General features: G+C 39.0%; 1 protein-coding gene across 2 annotated transcripts in view; it reads right to left on the bottom strand.

Moving 5' to 3' along the window:
• Positions 1-14,218, bottom strand: part of PHLDB2 (pleckstrin homology-like domain, family B, member 2) — a 245,392-nt gene that overhangs the window by 46,724 nt on the left and 184,450 nt on the right. For both annotated transcript variants that reach the window (XM_011932762.1, XM_011932763.1), the window contains 2 exons: positions 9,921-10,064; positions 8,711-8,848 (listed from right to left, as the gene is read on the bottom strand). In XM_011932762.1, coding sequence (XP_011788152.1) covers positions 8,711-8,848; positions 9,921-10,064 — 282 coding nt within the window. The remainder of the gene's footprint in view (positions 1-8,710; positions 8,849-9,920; positions 10,065-14,218) is intronic.

The following is a 14,218-nucleotide window of genomic DNA, read 5'->3' as shown; positions in this document are numbered from 1 at the left end:
AGTGGTGTGATTACAGCTCACTGCAACCTTTAACTCTCCTGACCTCGTGATCCACCCACCTCAGCCTCCCAAAGTGCTGGGATTACAGGCGTGAGCCACCGCGTTCGGCCAAAAAAAAAATTTTTTTTTTAAATAGTGTCTCACTCTGTCATCCAGGCTGGAATGCAGTGGTGTGATTACAGCTCACTGCAACCTTTAACTCCTGGGATCAATTGATTCTCCCATCTCAGCCTCCCAAGTAGCTGGGACTACAGGTGCGCACAACCATACCAGATTAATTTTTTATTTTTTATTTGCAGAGATGGGAGCCTCATTATTTTCCCCAGGGTGGTCTTGAACTCCTGGGCTCAAGTGATTTTCCCACTTTGGCCTCCTAAAGTGCTGGGATTATAGGCATGAGCCACTGCACCTAGCCTAAAATGTATTTTTAATAAATGTAACACATTTCACTTTATTGAAAAAAAGTAAGATTAGTAGGAATTGGAATACTCCAGGGAAATCCAGATGTACAAGAGGGCATTTGTAAAACCACAAACAGAATGGGACTTTCCTAGAGACAGCACTGTTCTCACTTTGACTTGTCTTCTCTTGATGTACCAGCAAAATCCAGTTGGGTCACAAATTCATGCCAATTTTGACCTACTTTGTATATTTAAGACTGACGAGTTCCACATTCATATATAGACAAAGGTAAGTTACCCACGGGTAAATTAAGGTAGAAATCAGTTTATAAAATTAGGCCTATATTTGCTTCCACAGTGAGTTGTTCGTTCATTTGCCCAATAACAATTGAAAGAAAACTAGAGGAGATGAGAGAAAAGAGAGCAATTGATCCTGTCCTCATGTAGCACAGTCCAGTTAACCCATTAGAACAACGTGGAGGAGCTTTCCCAGGCTCCAATTTAGTTACAGATCCAGGGACAGAAGGCTTAGTAACAAGCATTTAAAAATCTCTCCAGGTTTTCTGATATGCAGCCAGGTTAAGACTCATTGGCTTAGCCACCCAGGGTTATGCGAAAGGCAAAAGCAATGAACTACAATTTGATTTTTCTAATGAATACACAGAACATTAATACAGGATCCACCAAAAACTATTCTTAAAATATTTGGTCCCAATGCCTTTACTTTACAGTATAAAAGCCCTTGCTTACAAATAATATCCCAATTGTCAATTTTTTACATTTAAATTAAATGTCTCAAGTAACCCAAACAAAAACTGTGACAGATTCCAGTATGCAATATTCATATAGACAGGGATGATACATTTCAAATTCAGAGGCAAAATATTTATCGTCTAACCATACAAATGATCAGGATTGTTAAAAATTTACACTAAAGAATGTGAACTTGCACACGAGTTGCCAATAATCTTGAATGATCTTAAAAACGCAAGGCTTGTCAAAAGACTACTTATTCTGCTAGATCTCATGGTTAGAAGACAATAACATAAATTTTCTCTCTTCTAAGTTGTATTACTGAAGGAATAAACAAATTTAATTTGCTAACTCTTTGGAGTTTCAATACTACACAGAATATTCTAGAATACCAATTAAAAAATCATTTTACCATATTGAAGTGTGCAATACTTGATAAACAGATGATTCAAGGTTACAAATTTATTAACTTGTAGGGCTGCCAGATAAAACAGAAGACATTCAGGTAAATTGGAATTTCAGATGAACAACAAATGACTTTAATGTTAAGTATGTCCCAATTATTGCATGGGACATAATTACACTACAAAATGATTCTCGGTTTGTCTGAAATGCAAATGTACCTGAGGTTCTTGTATTTTTATTTGCTAATTCTGCCAACCCTGTTAGCATGATGATTTTCCTAAAAATTAAAATCCACTTTTGTAATTTCCAAACTGTTTAGCACAGAACCCAGCACTCTAGGCACTTGCGCCACATTTCATTAGACATGGGATCAGGTTTGGAATTGATGCAGTGATACGTTAAAATTCATAGTCTCTAAGGCTTCATTTGTTTGTTTGTTTATTTATTTATTTCTTTGACAGAGATGAGGTCTCACTGTGTTGCCTACACTGGTCTTGAACTCCTGAGCTCAAGTGATCCTCTTGCCTCAGCCTCTCAAAGTGTTGGGATAACAGGTGTGAGTCTCCATGCCTGGCCAGTCGTCATTTTTAAAGGAAGTCCATTCAAAGTCCTATCTATCTAGCCTAAAAATCCCTTTCCTTCCTGTCCCTAAACCCTGTGGCTTTGTTTGGGAGGCAGGCATCCTTATAGGTTCATAGATTAGGCAACTATTTTAGGCCCATAATCTTTATGTAAATTCGTTTTTCTTTTAACAGCTTTATTGAAGTAGAATTCGTACTCAAAAACATAGCCCATGTTTAAGCATCCCTTTTGATGAGTCTGGACATACGCATACGTCCATGATACTATGTAAGGTAGGAAGTGTTTTGGATATCTGAATATTCTGAATTTGATAGTGGTAACACAGCTTATATAGCATATATTATATGACATTTCCAGTGAGATTTGGAGCAGTACCCTCTAATCAAACATGTTACTATTTCTGAAGCTGTTTATGAATATTCAACCATACAAAATGACTTTTTTTCCCCCAGGAAACTGTTCAGATTTTGGAATTTCAGAGGAAAGATTATAGACCTGTGTCAACAAATAATGATTTTTGAGTAACCAACCGTTCTCTGCCTCTGAAGAGGAACATCCTATATTTCTTTCTTTCTTAGATTTTTTTTCCTTTGGCTTTGACATTTTAATCACACAATTGATCAATGTTTAGTATAGGAAAAACAAAAACTAGAAAATCAGAAACTCAGGACTTATGTAATCAAACAACTACCAGAAAAAAAAAAAAAAAAGCCTCAATCTGGAATCCTATTGATTTAATCCACAAATCCCATTATACAGTTCCACTTCCTCTGACTAGGGAGCTAACTTTGAAATGTAAGAAAGAGGCACGGGAAGGGCTGGGTCCCTGCTGCACACTGACTGTGACTTGGCACCTGTTCTGCACTCAAGAGGCATTAACACTTTCCTGAAGAATTTTGGGCTAGGCTCACTGTCTTTCCCTGGCTCCAAAGGAAGAATGGGGAGGAAGTAACAGGTACTTTGGCAAGAAAATCGTGGGAAAAAAGATTTAACCATTTAACATGCAACGGTATACGCTTACTAGAGAAACATTAGGAAGTCAAAGAATTTAAGATTTCACTCAGGAACACGTTGTATGACACAGAATAATTTAAGCTTTAGTTCAAAACTTTAAGTGTGTGTCATGTGTTTAAGTGCGCAGGCTGGGATGGCTACAAAATGTAACAATGTATCTGTGTGAAGACACACAATATTTGTCCTTAAAGAAAAGGACAGTTTGAGATAAATGATTACCATCTGGGTCACGGGAAGACCCTTCAGCACGTCCACTGAATCAGAGCTTTTTCTTAACCATTTTATTTAATTTTGGTACAACTGACTTGGTTTTTGTATGCTAAAAAGCACAGATAAAACAGATAATCCAGAAACAGAAGAAATTGAAAAACTATTTTTAGTTTCAAATGTTTAATGTAGCTAGAAATAGACCAAGACAGAAAACCTACACAAATAGATGCACACATCCATATCTTCTTAGCCATTCCCTAAGATCAAGCTTTGCCTTGGAATGGGGGTGGGGAGTAGAAGGGAAGGAAGCCAGTTCCACAGTCAGGCCTTTGCCCAAGCTGGGCTTCATGGTGCTAGCGGTTTCCCTACTCTGTCACCAGGCCCATTAAATGAAAACAGTTTGTTAGACCAGAGGTCCCAATCTTCTTTCACTTGCTATAAGAAAATGTGATGTCTCTTTGCTTACTGCTTCACCAAGTAAGTGTACCCTCCAGGTTTACGTTCGAGTTAGACCCTTGTTTAAGCTTTATCAATGTTCATAGTGGCTGCATCTGAGATGTGGCCACTATCTGAGAACACAACCAGCAGGTGGCATGTATCTCAAGGTCAGATGGAAACAGGCTTATTGATGTTCTTAACAGTGGTACCCCTAAGGGTAATAAAAGGCCAGTGCAAGAAACTGCTGCAAAAATGTTCAATAAATACCCAGTAGAACAAACTGACTATATTTTATATTTTCTATGTAAGTATACCTACGGTTTATATTTTATATGGTAACATATAAATAAATACTAATCATGATAACTTACACTGAATGTGCAAAATAAAATGCATTCCTAAATCAGCTAAAAGAGGTAATACTAAAGACCAATCTTCAGAGCCAAGAAAATAACATCAGTACTTTCATATCAAGATTTGAATGCTGATGGCTGGGCTTGGTGGCTCACGCCTGTAATTCCAGCACTTTGGGAGGCCAAAGCGGGCAGATCCCTGAGGTCAGGCATTCAAGACCAGCCTGGACAATATGATGAAACCCCGTCTCTACTAAAAATATAACAATTAGCTGAGTGTGGTGGTGGGAACCTGCAATCCCAACTACTCAGGAGGCTGAGGCAGGAGAATCACTTGAACCTGGGAGGAGGAGGTTGCAGTGAGCCAATATTGCGCCACTGCACTCCAGCCTGGGCAACAGAGAGAGACTCCGTTCCAAAAAATAAAAAATAGAAAATAAAAGATTTGAATGCTGAGGCATTCTGACGTGTTATTAAACCTTTTTCCTATGGCTCCGGCCTTGTCTCCAAAATTCTAGAGCCAGGCTTACAGGATGTACTATCAACATCTGAATCGGAGCTTGCCCAACAGAGATATCTTTTCAGGTTTTGCTTTTCTCATTCCATGGTTTATATCTGACCACAGCAACAGGTGTATGGAAAAGGAAACATGATCCCTAAGGGGAAAGGCCACTTCCTCCTTCTGTCTTACGCTTTGGCATGATGGGCCGTGTGACTACAGGCCTCCTGGCATGTGCACACGGGCGGCCCAGCCCAGCTGTCCTGAAACTTGGCTGCACGTAGCTATTTGGCAGGTGTTTGGCCCAGTGTTTTGCTAAGGCCCAGCCTGGACTAGCCATTAGCAGGAAAATCCAACAACAGTATTCCCAAGCACACTGGGCAGTATCCTGGCACATGCTATGGGCTGGATAAACAGTGGATCACAGTGCCCTAGTGCCCTCCTCTATTTCACAGGCTAGAGTGGGACATAAATGTCTAGTAGGCTCAAAACAAACATAACTTATAAAATGTTTATCTGTAAAAAGAACAACAGACAAAAATCTAACTTGAACTGGAAAGGTCTAGGAGGGCTTTTCTGAAAAACTAACACTGATCTTGAGCCCTGAAAGACAGAACCAATGAGGCATGGAATATGGGGAAGGGAATTCCAGGTAGGGGAAAACAGTATCTGCAAAGGACTGGGGTTGGGGGAGGATGAATCTTTTAACAAATAGAAAGACAGAAAGGAAGGTGACTGTGAGAGTGCTGTGAAGAATGGGAGGGTGGTGACAGAAAGGCTGGTGACAGATCACACTAGGAATCTGGATGCATAATCAAGCACAGTGTGATACAAACCACAGTAATATGTTCTAATTTCTTCTTTTTAATCACATTGGCTGCTGTGAAGAGAATGGATTGAAGGAAAGCAAGTGGAAGTAGACTAAATAAGAGATTTTCATAATAGAGAAGAGAATGCTGTTAGTGGACATGCAGAGATGTTGAAGTAATTGAGAAATAAGTTGGTAATCAACTGAATGTAGGGATGATAAGGAAAGACGTGTCAAGATCAATTTCCAGGTTTCTGTTGAACATACAGGTGAATAGAGATGCAATTTCCTGGTTGGAAAAACTGGAGGATTGAGGGTGGAGGGTGGAAGGCAAGGGAAAAGATAAGATCAAGAGTTCAGTTATGGGTGTGTTCAACTGGAAATATCCATGAAATATCCAAGTAGGGATGTCAGGTAGGCACAGGATATGAGTCAGAATTCCAAAAAGGGGTTATGAACTAGAGAAATCCCTATGATAGTCACCAGCATACGCAAGTTATTTGAAGCCATAGCTATAGAAGGACATGAGGGTACAAGAGAACTGAGTTCAGATCAGAGATAAAGAGTGAGAAAGAGGTAAAGGGAAATGGATGGAAAACCAGAAGATTGTGGTATAGAGAGGCAAAGAAAAGGGAGACAGTGAAGAAGCACCAAGAAAAAGAGCTGTCCCCTGTACTGAATGCTGCTCAGGAGGCTGATCCTGAGGGGACTGAAAAGCACCCAGCAGGCTGGGCAGCACTGAGGTCTTCAGTAGTCTTAACAGGAGAAAATCAGATGCAGGAGTAGAGGTCTAAGCCAACTGGAGTGGCAAGAATGTTTAATTGGAAAATGAAGAAAAGGAGACACAGTATAGCCAGAAAATTGTTTAATAAGTTTAGCTATGATTAAGAGGGAAGAGATAAGGTAGTAGCTTACTGTTAATGAATAAAGTAGTAATTTATTTTTAAAATAATAATATTGGCATGCTGACAGTAAAGAGGGAGAAACTGCCCCCAGGGGGTGAGGGTGCAGAAAGATTCCAGACCTCAAGAAGGTGGGACGGGATGACACCCAGAGCACATCCAAAGGGACTGGTCTTTGATGGAAGGAGGGAGCCCCCATTCATTGTGAGAAGACGGGATGCTTCTGATTTCTCTGTGAAGCAGGTGGTAAGATGATCTCTGAGCCAGAGGGACGAAAGTGGGCCAGGGGTATGAAGAGAGTGTATGAAATAGCTGTGTCATTAAACAGTGGAATACATTTATTTGAGAAACATAATAATGTTTTTGCCAAGCTGTGTTGAGTCTCTATTTGAGTTTAGCTGTCAAGAATACGTAGTAACATCATTTAGACCAGTCTTTGTTTCCACTTCCCACAACCTCTTTTGGAGTTCCTCACCCCAAGCCAGTTTCTGCCATTTTTCACATGATGTAATGACAGACAATAATCCTACCTTCTAAGACCAACTAATTCCCTCACAGTTGTATGAGCTGGTCCTATGCATCAAGCCCCTGTAGTCCCCTCTCTGGTGCACAGCCTCTGTCAAGTCATCAAAACAATATTAGGAAGGATGGAGGCAGCGTCCTTGCTTGTTTCTGCCCATATTTGTAGAATTCCACCTGAGAATTCCACCTTAAGAATATAACATAACTTTCCCTGGGAAGTGAGATTTAACATTGGCTCAACTTGCTTCACTTTTGTGTAGAATCTGATACTAATGAGAAATAACACAAATAGAATCTGCAGGCCATGCCATATGTGAGACACACAAAATAAATAACTACATGGATTAGGATGGCAGGAGGGTTCACGGGGAACATGATACCCAATTCCTCTGTTGCATGAGTTTTCCAATATGACATAAATAGCAATAAAACTACTCTACTATTAATTTAATTAGTATTTACTTGACAGCAAAATATTAACACAAGACATCTGACATCTCCAATGAAGGCTTCTTGCAGAATCTTTGAAAAGCATAGCCATTAACTGACTCCTTCAGTACTGCAGACTTAGACAGTCAAATCTTTGACTTCATTTTGGCCTTTTAAGAAAAATACACCCACTACCTGAATACTACTTAAAAGTCTGGGGACAGAATGAACATACATAAAATTTAATATGAAAAGCCTGTGCAGTTTAATTCTGACATGCTGACAACCAAGAATTGACGTGTAGTATTCAATTTGACCTTTATTTCTGACTATCGCTTTGTGCTCGTTCTCTGGCACCAAGATCAAATGCCCTTATTTATAGGTCTTAAACAAATAAGAGCCTAAAAAGGAAGTCACGTTCAGCAGAAATACTTTCTACACATTACCACCAGAACTTACTCAAACTAAAAAATTTTTCTTTTTCTCAGTTTAGTGGAGAACATGTTGAGTAAGGAAGAATGTGTTAAAGCTTATTTGCTTTTGCTTTCTCAAATTGGAATTGTATTTTTAGTTTTATTAGAATTTTATTTTTAGTTCAGCTCTAACTAACTCAGAATGGGAGAGGAAAGTAATGTATATTTCCCAGAGGAAAAAAACACATCAACAGACAACCCAAAAACCCAACTACCATCCTGAATTCTAAAATCTGCAAGTGATTTTTCATACTTTCCCTAATAGATATCAGCCACCATTGAGGTTGTGATCCAAAATGTATACACAGGACCTTTTCCAAGATAAGCATCAACTGTGCTTCACAGATAGCTTTCTCTTGGCAGTATGTGAGGACTACCCCCAGAAGAAAATTTTAGAAATTCCAATACATTTGTCAAAAAGTAGTGCACTTGCATTGAAAACAATAGCAAGGCAAAGCAGGTGAGATGGATGGTTCTCATTCATCTGTTTAATAAACAGAAAAATGAAAAGAAATGAGGCAACCCTATTTGAATTTACTTGAGCCATCCCTACAGGGCAGCAGTGGTAAAGAACTTCAGTATACTAAACAAATTACTTAAAAAACACAATGGAATGAGAAAAGCAGAAAGGCCGATGAAAAAAGCAAACAAACAACTCACTCATCTCAAGTAGGATAAAGCTGCCAGGAATGTCAGCTCACAAATTTTACGGGCTCTGCTTTCTCAGCATCAGCTGCCCAGTACCTGGCAGTTCTTGGTTTCTGACAATGTACAATCTTAGGATTTTTCTCTAGTGCCACTGTCTCCAGGAACATGACACACAAATCCAAAACCACAGTAACCCATTCAACATTTAAATTCAATCAATTGGGACCACCACCTTGCCCATAAAAATTGCATCGAAATATAATTTTCTTTTACCTTGGTCTTTTCACCAACAATATTCTTTTCCAGTTCAGCTATTTTCCGGTTTAGATGATCCAAAATCTCCTTCTCCTTCATAAGTTCAGTTGTTTCAGATTTCTGTTCTCCATCCAAAAGAGCACATTCCATATCCAACTAAGGACACAAACCAAAGCTCAGAAGTGTTTCACCTTTGAGGATATTCTCAACTGACCACCCTAGAGATACATTTGCAACAGCTACAAATTTGTAAAATTAATACTGTAGTAGCCGGATCGGGTGCCTGGGAACACTCCAGAGAGCCCATGTGAAATCAGGATTCCCATATAGGAAAGCTAGAGAGCCTAGAGTATACTCACTAAAAGAACTAGTTATCGTATCACTTAACTTTTCTACTATAATCCCTCTTCTGCTCACTTCTCAAGGATATTTTGCCTATTTGCTTCAGCTCAAGATCAAGCACAAACTACCATGGGAGCAGCCACGTCTTTTTCTTCTTTGTCCCTAGAGCACGGGAACAGAAAGTTACCCGAGCCCAGCATTTGAGCTGTGCATTCCTCGCAATGCCAGCAGGAGGGGCTTCCAGCATCTCCACGCAAGACAACAGGTGAGCAGTCCCCTAACCACTTAAGGGCCTACTGGTATCATCTGTAAGGACAGACACACAGATCTTCCCTAGGCAGAATTACGTGCCCCTTCTCATGCCATAGGGGTAACATAAAAATTGCCACTGTCTTCTATTATGGTTATGCAATATGTGTCTGTCTGCTCCCCGCTGGTTTCCAAACCTCTAGAAACCTGGATCTATTTTTGATCCGTGTGTGAATTTCATCATGGTGCCAATGTGATATTCAACTCACAGTAAAGCATGTTCAGAAAACATTTGCTGCATTTGACCTTGAAATCTAAATACAGGGCACCTCAGCTGACAGATCCTCTGTTAGGTCAGAAAGCACATACTAGTCAAGACAAAGCTGGTTGAAGATTCATAAAGTACATTAAAGAGGGCTTAATATGTTTAGCTCATCTGGTTGGAAAAAAAAAAAAACAGCAAAAAAGGAATGTAGAAAAAGGGTGTTTTTACTCTAAACAGGGAACCCACTGAATAAATGGGTTTGCTTATGTTGATGTCTATGTATCTGGACTCCAAAGCCTGTGCGTGAATGAGCAGCAATATTTTTAGGCTAAAGGAAAGCAAGAAAAAAGGGAAGAGGGTAAAAAAGTTTACCTCTCTGTAAGATTCATCCATCTGATCATTTATGTCTTTGATTTTTTGTTTAAGTTCCTCGAGGTTGTTCAGAATGACCATTCGGGTTTCTTCCATTGCAGCCAACTCCTGAGATCTCTGTTCTTCGCTTATACCCTCTGGGGTCTGCGATTAATCAATACAGAAATGGATTATTCACACTTCAGTTCTAGAATTTCCTAACTTGACCTGTAAACCATCCACAGGTCTAGTGTTTCACAGTCTCCATGCCTGTGTAGATTTTAAAAACATCCCTGAAACTGCACGCTGGGAGCTCTGATGTGTTTTCCCCGCATTCTGCCATCCTCAGCAGTTAGGCTCTCAGGGGAGTTCAGACAAATCAATTTCAATTTATCAGTGCATATCCTTTTGAAGCTAAAAGAACTAAGAGATTACACAGATAAGAAAGGTGTGGTACATAGAGATTGAGATGACTTCTCCAAAGTTATAGAGAAAGTTCAGCATAACAGAGAACTAAAACTGACAGAAGACTTGTGGCATCTTCCTCTGGGATCTCTTGGGCATGATGCTATGGTCATTACAAGCGCAATATTCTCTCCCATCTTCCAGGAGAGGACATCTCCTACAAAAGCCTCTTGAATCTCTAGGCATACTGTTCAGTCTCGCTGCTAGGGTTATCTGCAAATAAGCATTCAGGTTTATGTATTTCCTTCTCAACACAAGTTAGAAAAGCAAGGGCACAATACTTTGGGGAGCCATAAAATGACTTAAAACTACACACTCAGTATTAAATTAATTGATGCTTCGTTTTTGTGTTAGTGCACTATTTCTTCTCTTTGTCCTATAGACCTGCTTGCTATATAGCATCTAAGACAAACCCTAAAACAGGACACTGGCCACCATTCGTAAAATTATTTCATGGAAAAACTGGTTTATTGGCAAGAAATAAGAAAGTCAAGAAACAAATTAAGTGAGAGAGTGCATAGTTACACTCCTGAATGGAGCAATGACAGATGCCCAGGGAAGAGGGCAACATTGTAGATCACACACACAGTCAAAATGTGACTGTTTATTGTTCAAGAAGAGAATGGAGTGAATTACAAATAGCCTCTTCTTTCTAGAATTTCAGGTTAGTTATCTTGGATATCACCTGGTAGAGACCAATCTTTCTATATATACTATATAGTTAGTATGTTAGTATGAATATATTATTTATTTAAATTATCCCTTTTTGAAAAAGTAGTTTTTTTGGATCAGCAAGTCAATAATTATACAGTTTCACAAATGAAAACTGAAAACAGCAGTCCAGTTGAGTAAATTATTGAATATTTGTCACTAATTGTTAAAAAAAACAACTTTGAATTAACCCTCCAAGAAAACCCATTAAGTTTAGTATACTTCACTAGGTTCACTTAATGTATTTGACAATCCTGATAATACATTTAAGAAGTCATCCATCATGGCATATTCTGTACTCTATTCATATTTATATTCTTTACTCTACTTCGTAGCTTTTTAAAGTGATTCAACGATTCAGCATTTAGTACCTCAGGTTTGTTAGGACGAAGGTAAGCAGCTCTTCCAAGCTCTGACATTTAGCCCTTTAATTGTCATCTTACATGCAATATCTTATCAACTAATAAAACAACTGTTGACCTTTTTATCACAGACAATAAAGCTCATTGTCCTAATACTAAGGTGCCTGTTTTAAGCCATGAGGAACGCCTGTAACAGTGAAATGGCATTCCAGAATCACTGTGAGTAATCCTAGCAGGAAAGCCTCACCAAGGGCAGTATCCTGTTCGGTCAAGATTACATATTAGGTTTCTACTTCCAACATGGCTTAAAGATATCTCTCTCACAGGTGGAAGCAAGGCATTAAGAAAAACACACAACAACAGAACAATCTACAAAACTCTAAACTTTATAAGCATGTAGGGGGTAAAGATGGTTAATAGTGGGAATCACCTGCATAATTCAAAGTTTTTAGAAAGTTTATCACAATAGATATGTTTAATAATAGGCAACTTAAGAGTCTGTTTAGAGCAATAAATGCCATCTAGGAAACGTTTGTGTTTTTTTTCTAAGTTATTTATAAGAAGCAAAATCTCCAGGAAGTATTCTAAAACCGAACGCTTTATGATAGAATGGGGGTGAGGACAATGTAATCTCATTTATTAACCAAATAAAACCAATTGAAAGCCAAGGTGTGGTAGCCACTGAGTAGCTTTCAGTTTTACAGTGACAGAGAACATTGTAATTTTAAACATATGCCCTTCATTTTAATTTCTCTGGGAATTTTTTTTTTCTAGTAATGGACAGGAATCTACTAACAGTGACGTGTTTTAATAAGCACATTACACATGTATGTGAATCCTCTAATATGTTATCTTTGGGGAAACTTGATCCACACAGGAAAGAGGAGAGATGTTAGGGGAAAAGACACTTTCTGCTTGCCCCTTTTTCACAGATCTCTTCTTAAAACCCTTTTGCAGCCAAAGGAGAGAGGGGTGCAAAGGACTCAAAAGCAGAAAAATGAGCCACTTTCCAGACAACTTTCACCTCAAGAGGGGGTTCACAGAGGCCAACTAAAATTAGCATATTTCCAAAGTCATCTGCATCTATAAGTGTTACATAAAGCAAGTTCTTGATCGGTAACTCTCAGGTTTCCTAAATATCATTAAGATTGTTTTGTATAGTTAAGTCAACTTACAGTGTTTTTCACACTCCTCTCTTCTCCATTTATCCCTAAATCAATTATTAACATTGTACTTTGTTAGGCAAATACTCCAGTGTGGAAATTAATTGAAGAGAAAGAGCATGCGAAACAAATAGGAGGTTTTTTTTTAAAGAATTTCCTATTTGCTGTCTCAAGTGAATATCTAACTTCAGAAAGTAATAAGTAAAAAAAGTGTTTCTTGGAAGCCATCAGCCTCCCTCACCTGTACTCTTTCTACACTGCTGTGTGGTAACCTGGCTGTCCTTGGTGTTTCCTGCCTCTAAAGGATGCAGAGTCTTACCTCTCTTGCAACAACAGATGCTGCACTAAGCTTCAGAGGCCTCCTATTCCACAATTACATGCTTGAGCAATTAAAAACATCTGCCAAGATCTGCTCACATACACACCAACAGCATTCTTGTCATAGCCCTCTCCAGGAGGAAACCTGTCTCCCAAAAGATAGTCTTTAGAGAGAGCATGCCGCTTAATGTTTTTCACAAAAAACTTGCAGATCTCCATAAAGGAAGAAATGTGAAAAGATTTAAAATCAAAAGGAAGCCAACGGTTTCTAAGGAAGCCCAATGGCTGATGACGACAGCTCAACGTTTTAAGTGATGGGTCATTTACTGTGCCTGAAAAGCAACAACTTTTGATTCCTCCCTGCCCCAATTTTCTTCCCTATCCTGGTTTCTAACCAGGAATGTTCAGAATTACTCTCCATTGAGAATTAGTAAGGTAAACACGGTCACTAACAAAAAGAAGGGATGGGTAGGGCTCAGTGGCTCACCCTTGTCATCTCAGCACTTTGGGAGGCCGAGGCAGGCGGATCACTTGAGGTCAGGAGTTCGAGACAGGCCTAGCCAACATGGTGAAACCTCGTCTCTACTAAAAATACAAAAATTAGCCAGGCATGGTGGCCTGCGCCTGTAGTCCCAGCTACTCGGGAGGCTGAGGCAGGAGAATCGCTTGAACTGGGAGGCAGGGGTTGCAGTGAGCCTCGATCGCACCCTTGCACTCCAGCCTGGGTGACAGAGCATGACTCTGTCTCAAAAAAAAAAAAGAAAGAAAAAAGAAGGGATTGTTGTCCAATATGTATTCAACAGTCCAAAGTCCTGATGTGTATGATGGAAAAACTCACTACGCAGATAATGATTTCTGACTAGGAACATTCAGTGTAAAAGTCTTGCTGTAGCTAAACAAACACACAAACTCTCCTGAATAACGTCCATGTGATAAATTACTGACAGGATTTAGTACCATGACAGTATCTTTCTCTTCAACAGTCAATGTGTCCTTCTCTTATAACAAAAGATTAACTAAAGAATCTCACAGTTGAACTTAATAGTAACTGTGAATTAAGCAAATCAATACATTAATCCTACTTATTCCTAAATAAGAAAATCCACCTCGTGAATACGGTATCTGCTTTTTCCTTGAGGACTATTTACTATTTTTGTTATTCTAATAAAATTTACATCTTTCATTGTAAGCTCCTTCAAATCATTTTTAAAAGAAAAGTAGAGAAATTTAAAACCTAAATTGTTGTAGAAAAAAATTCTTAACCTGTGTGAAAAAAATGTAATAACAAAAGATTTCGGGG

The sequence above is a fragment of the Colobus angolensis genome, unplaced genomic scaffold, assembly GCF_000951035.1.
Source record: "Colobus angolensis palliatus isolate OR3802 unplaced genomic scaffold, Cang.pa_1.0 Scaffold98, whole genome shotgun sequence".
Taxonomy (NCBI): domain Eukaryota; kingdom Metazoa; phylum Chordata; class Mammalia; order Primates; family Cercopithecidae; genus Colobus; species Colobus angolensis.
The sequence above is the reverse complement of the archived record's forward strand: the minus strand, read 5'-3'. Positions and strand labels throughout refer to the sequence as shown.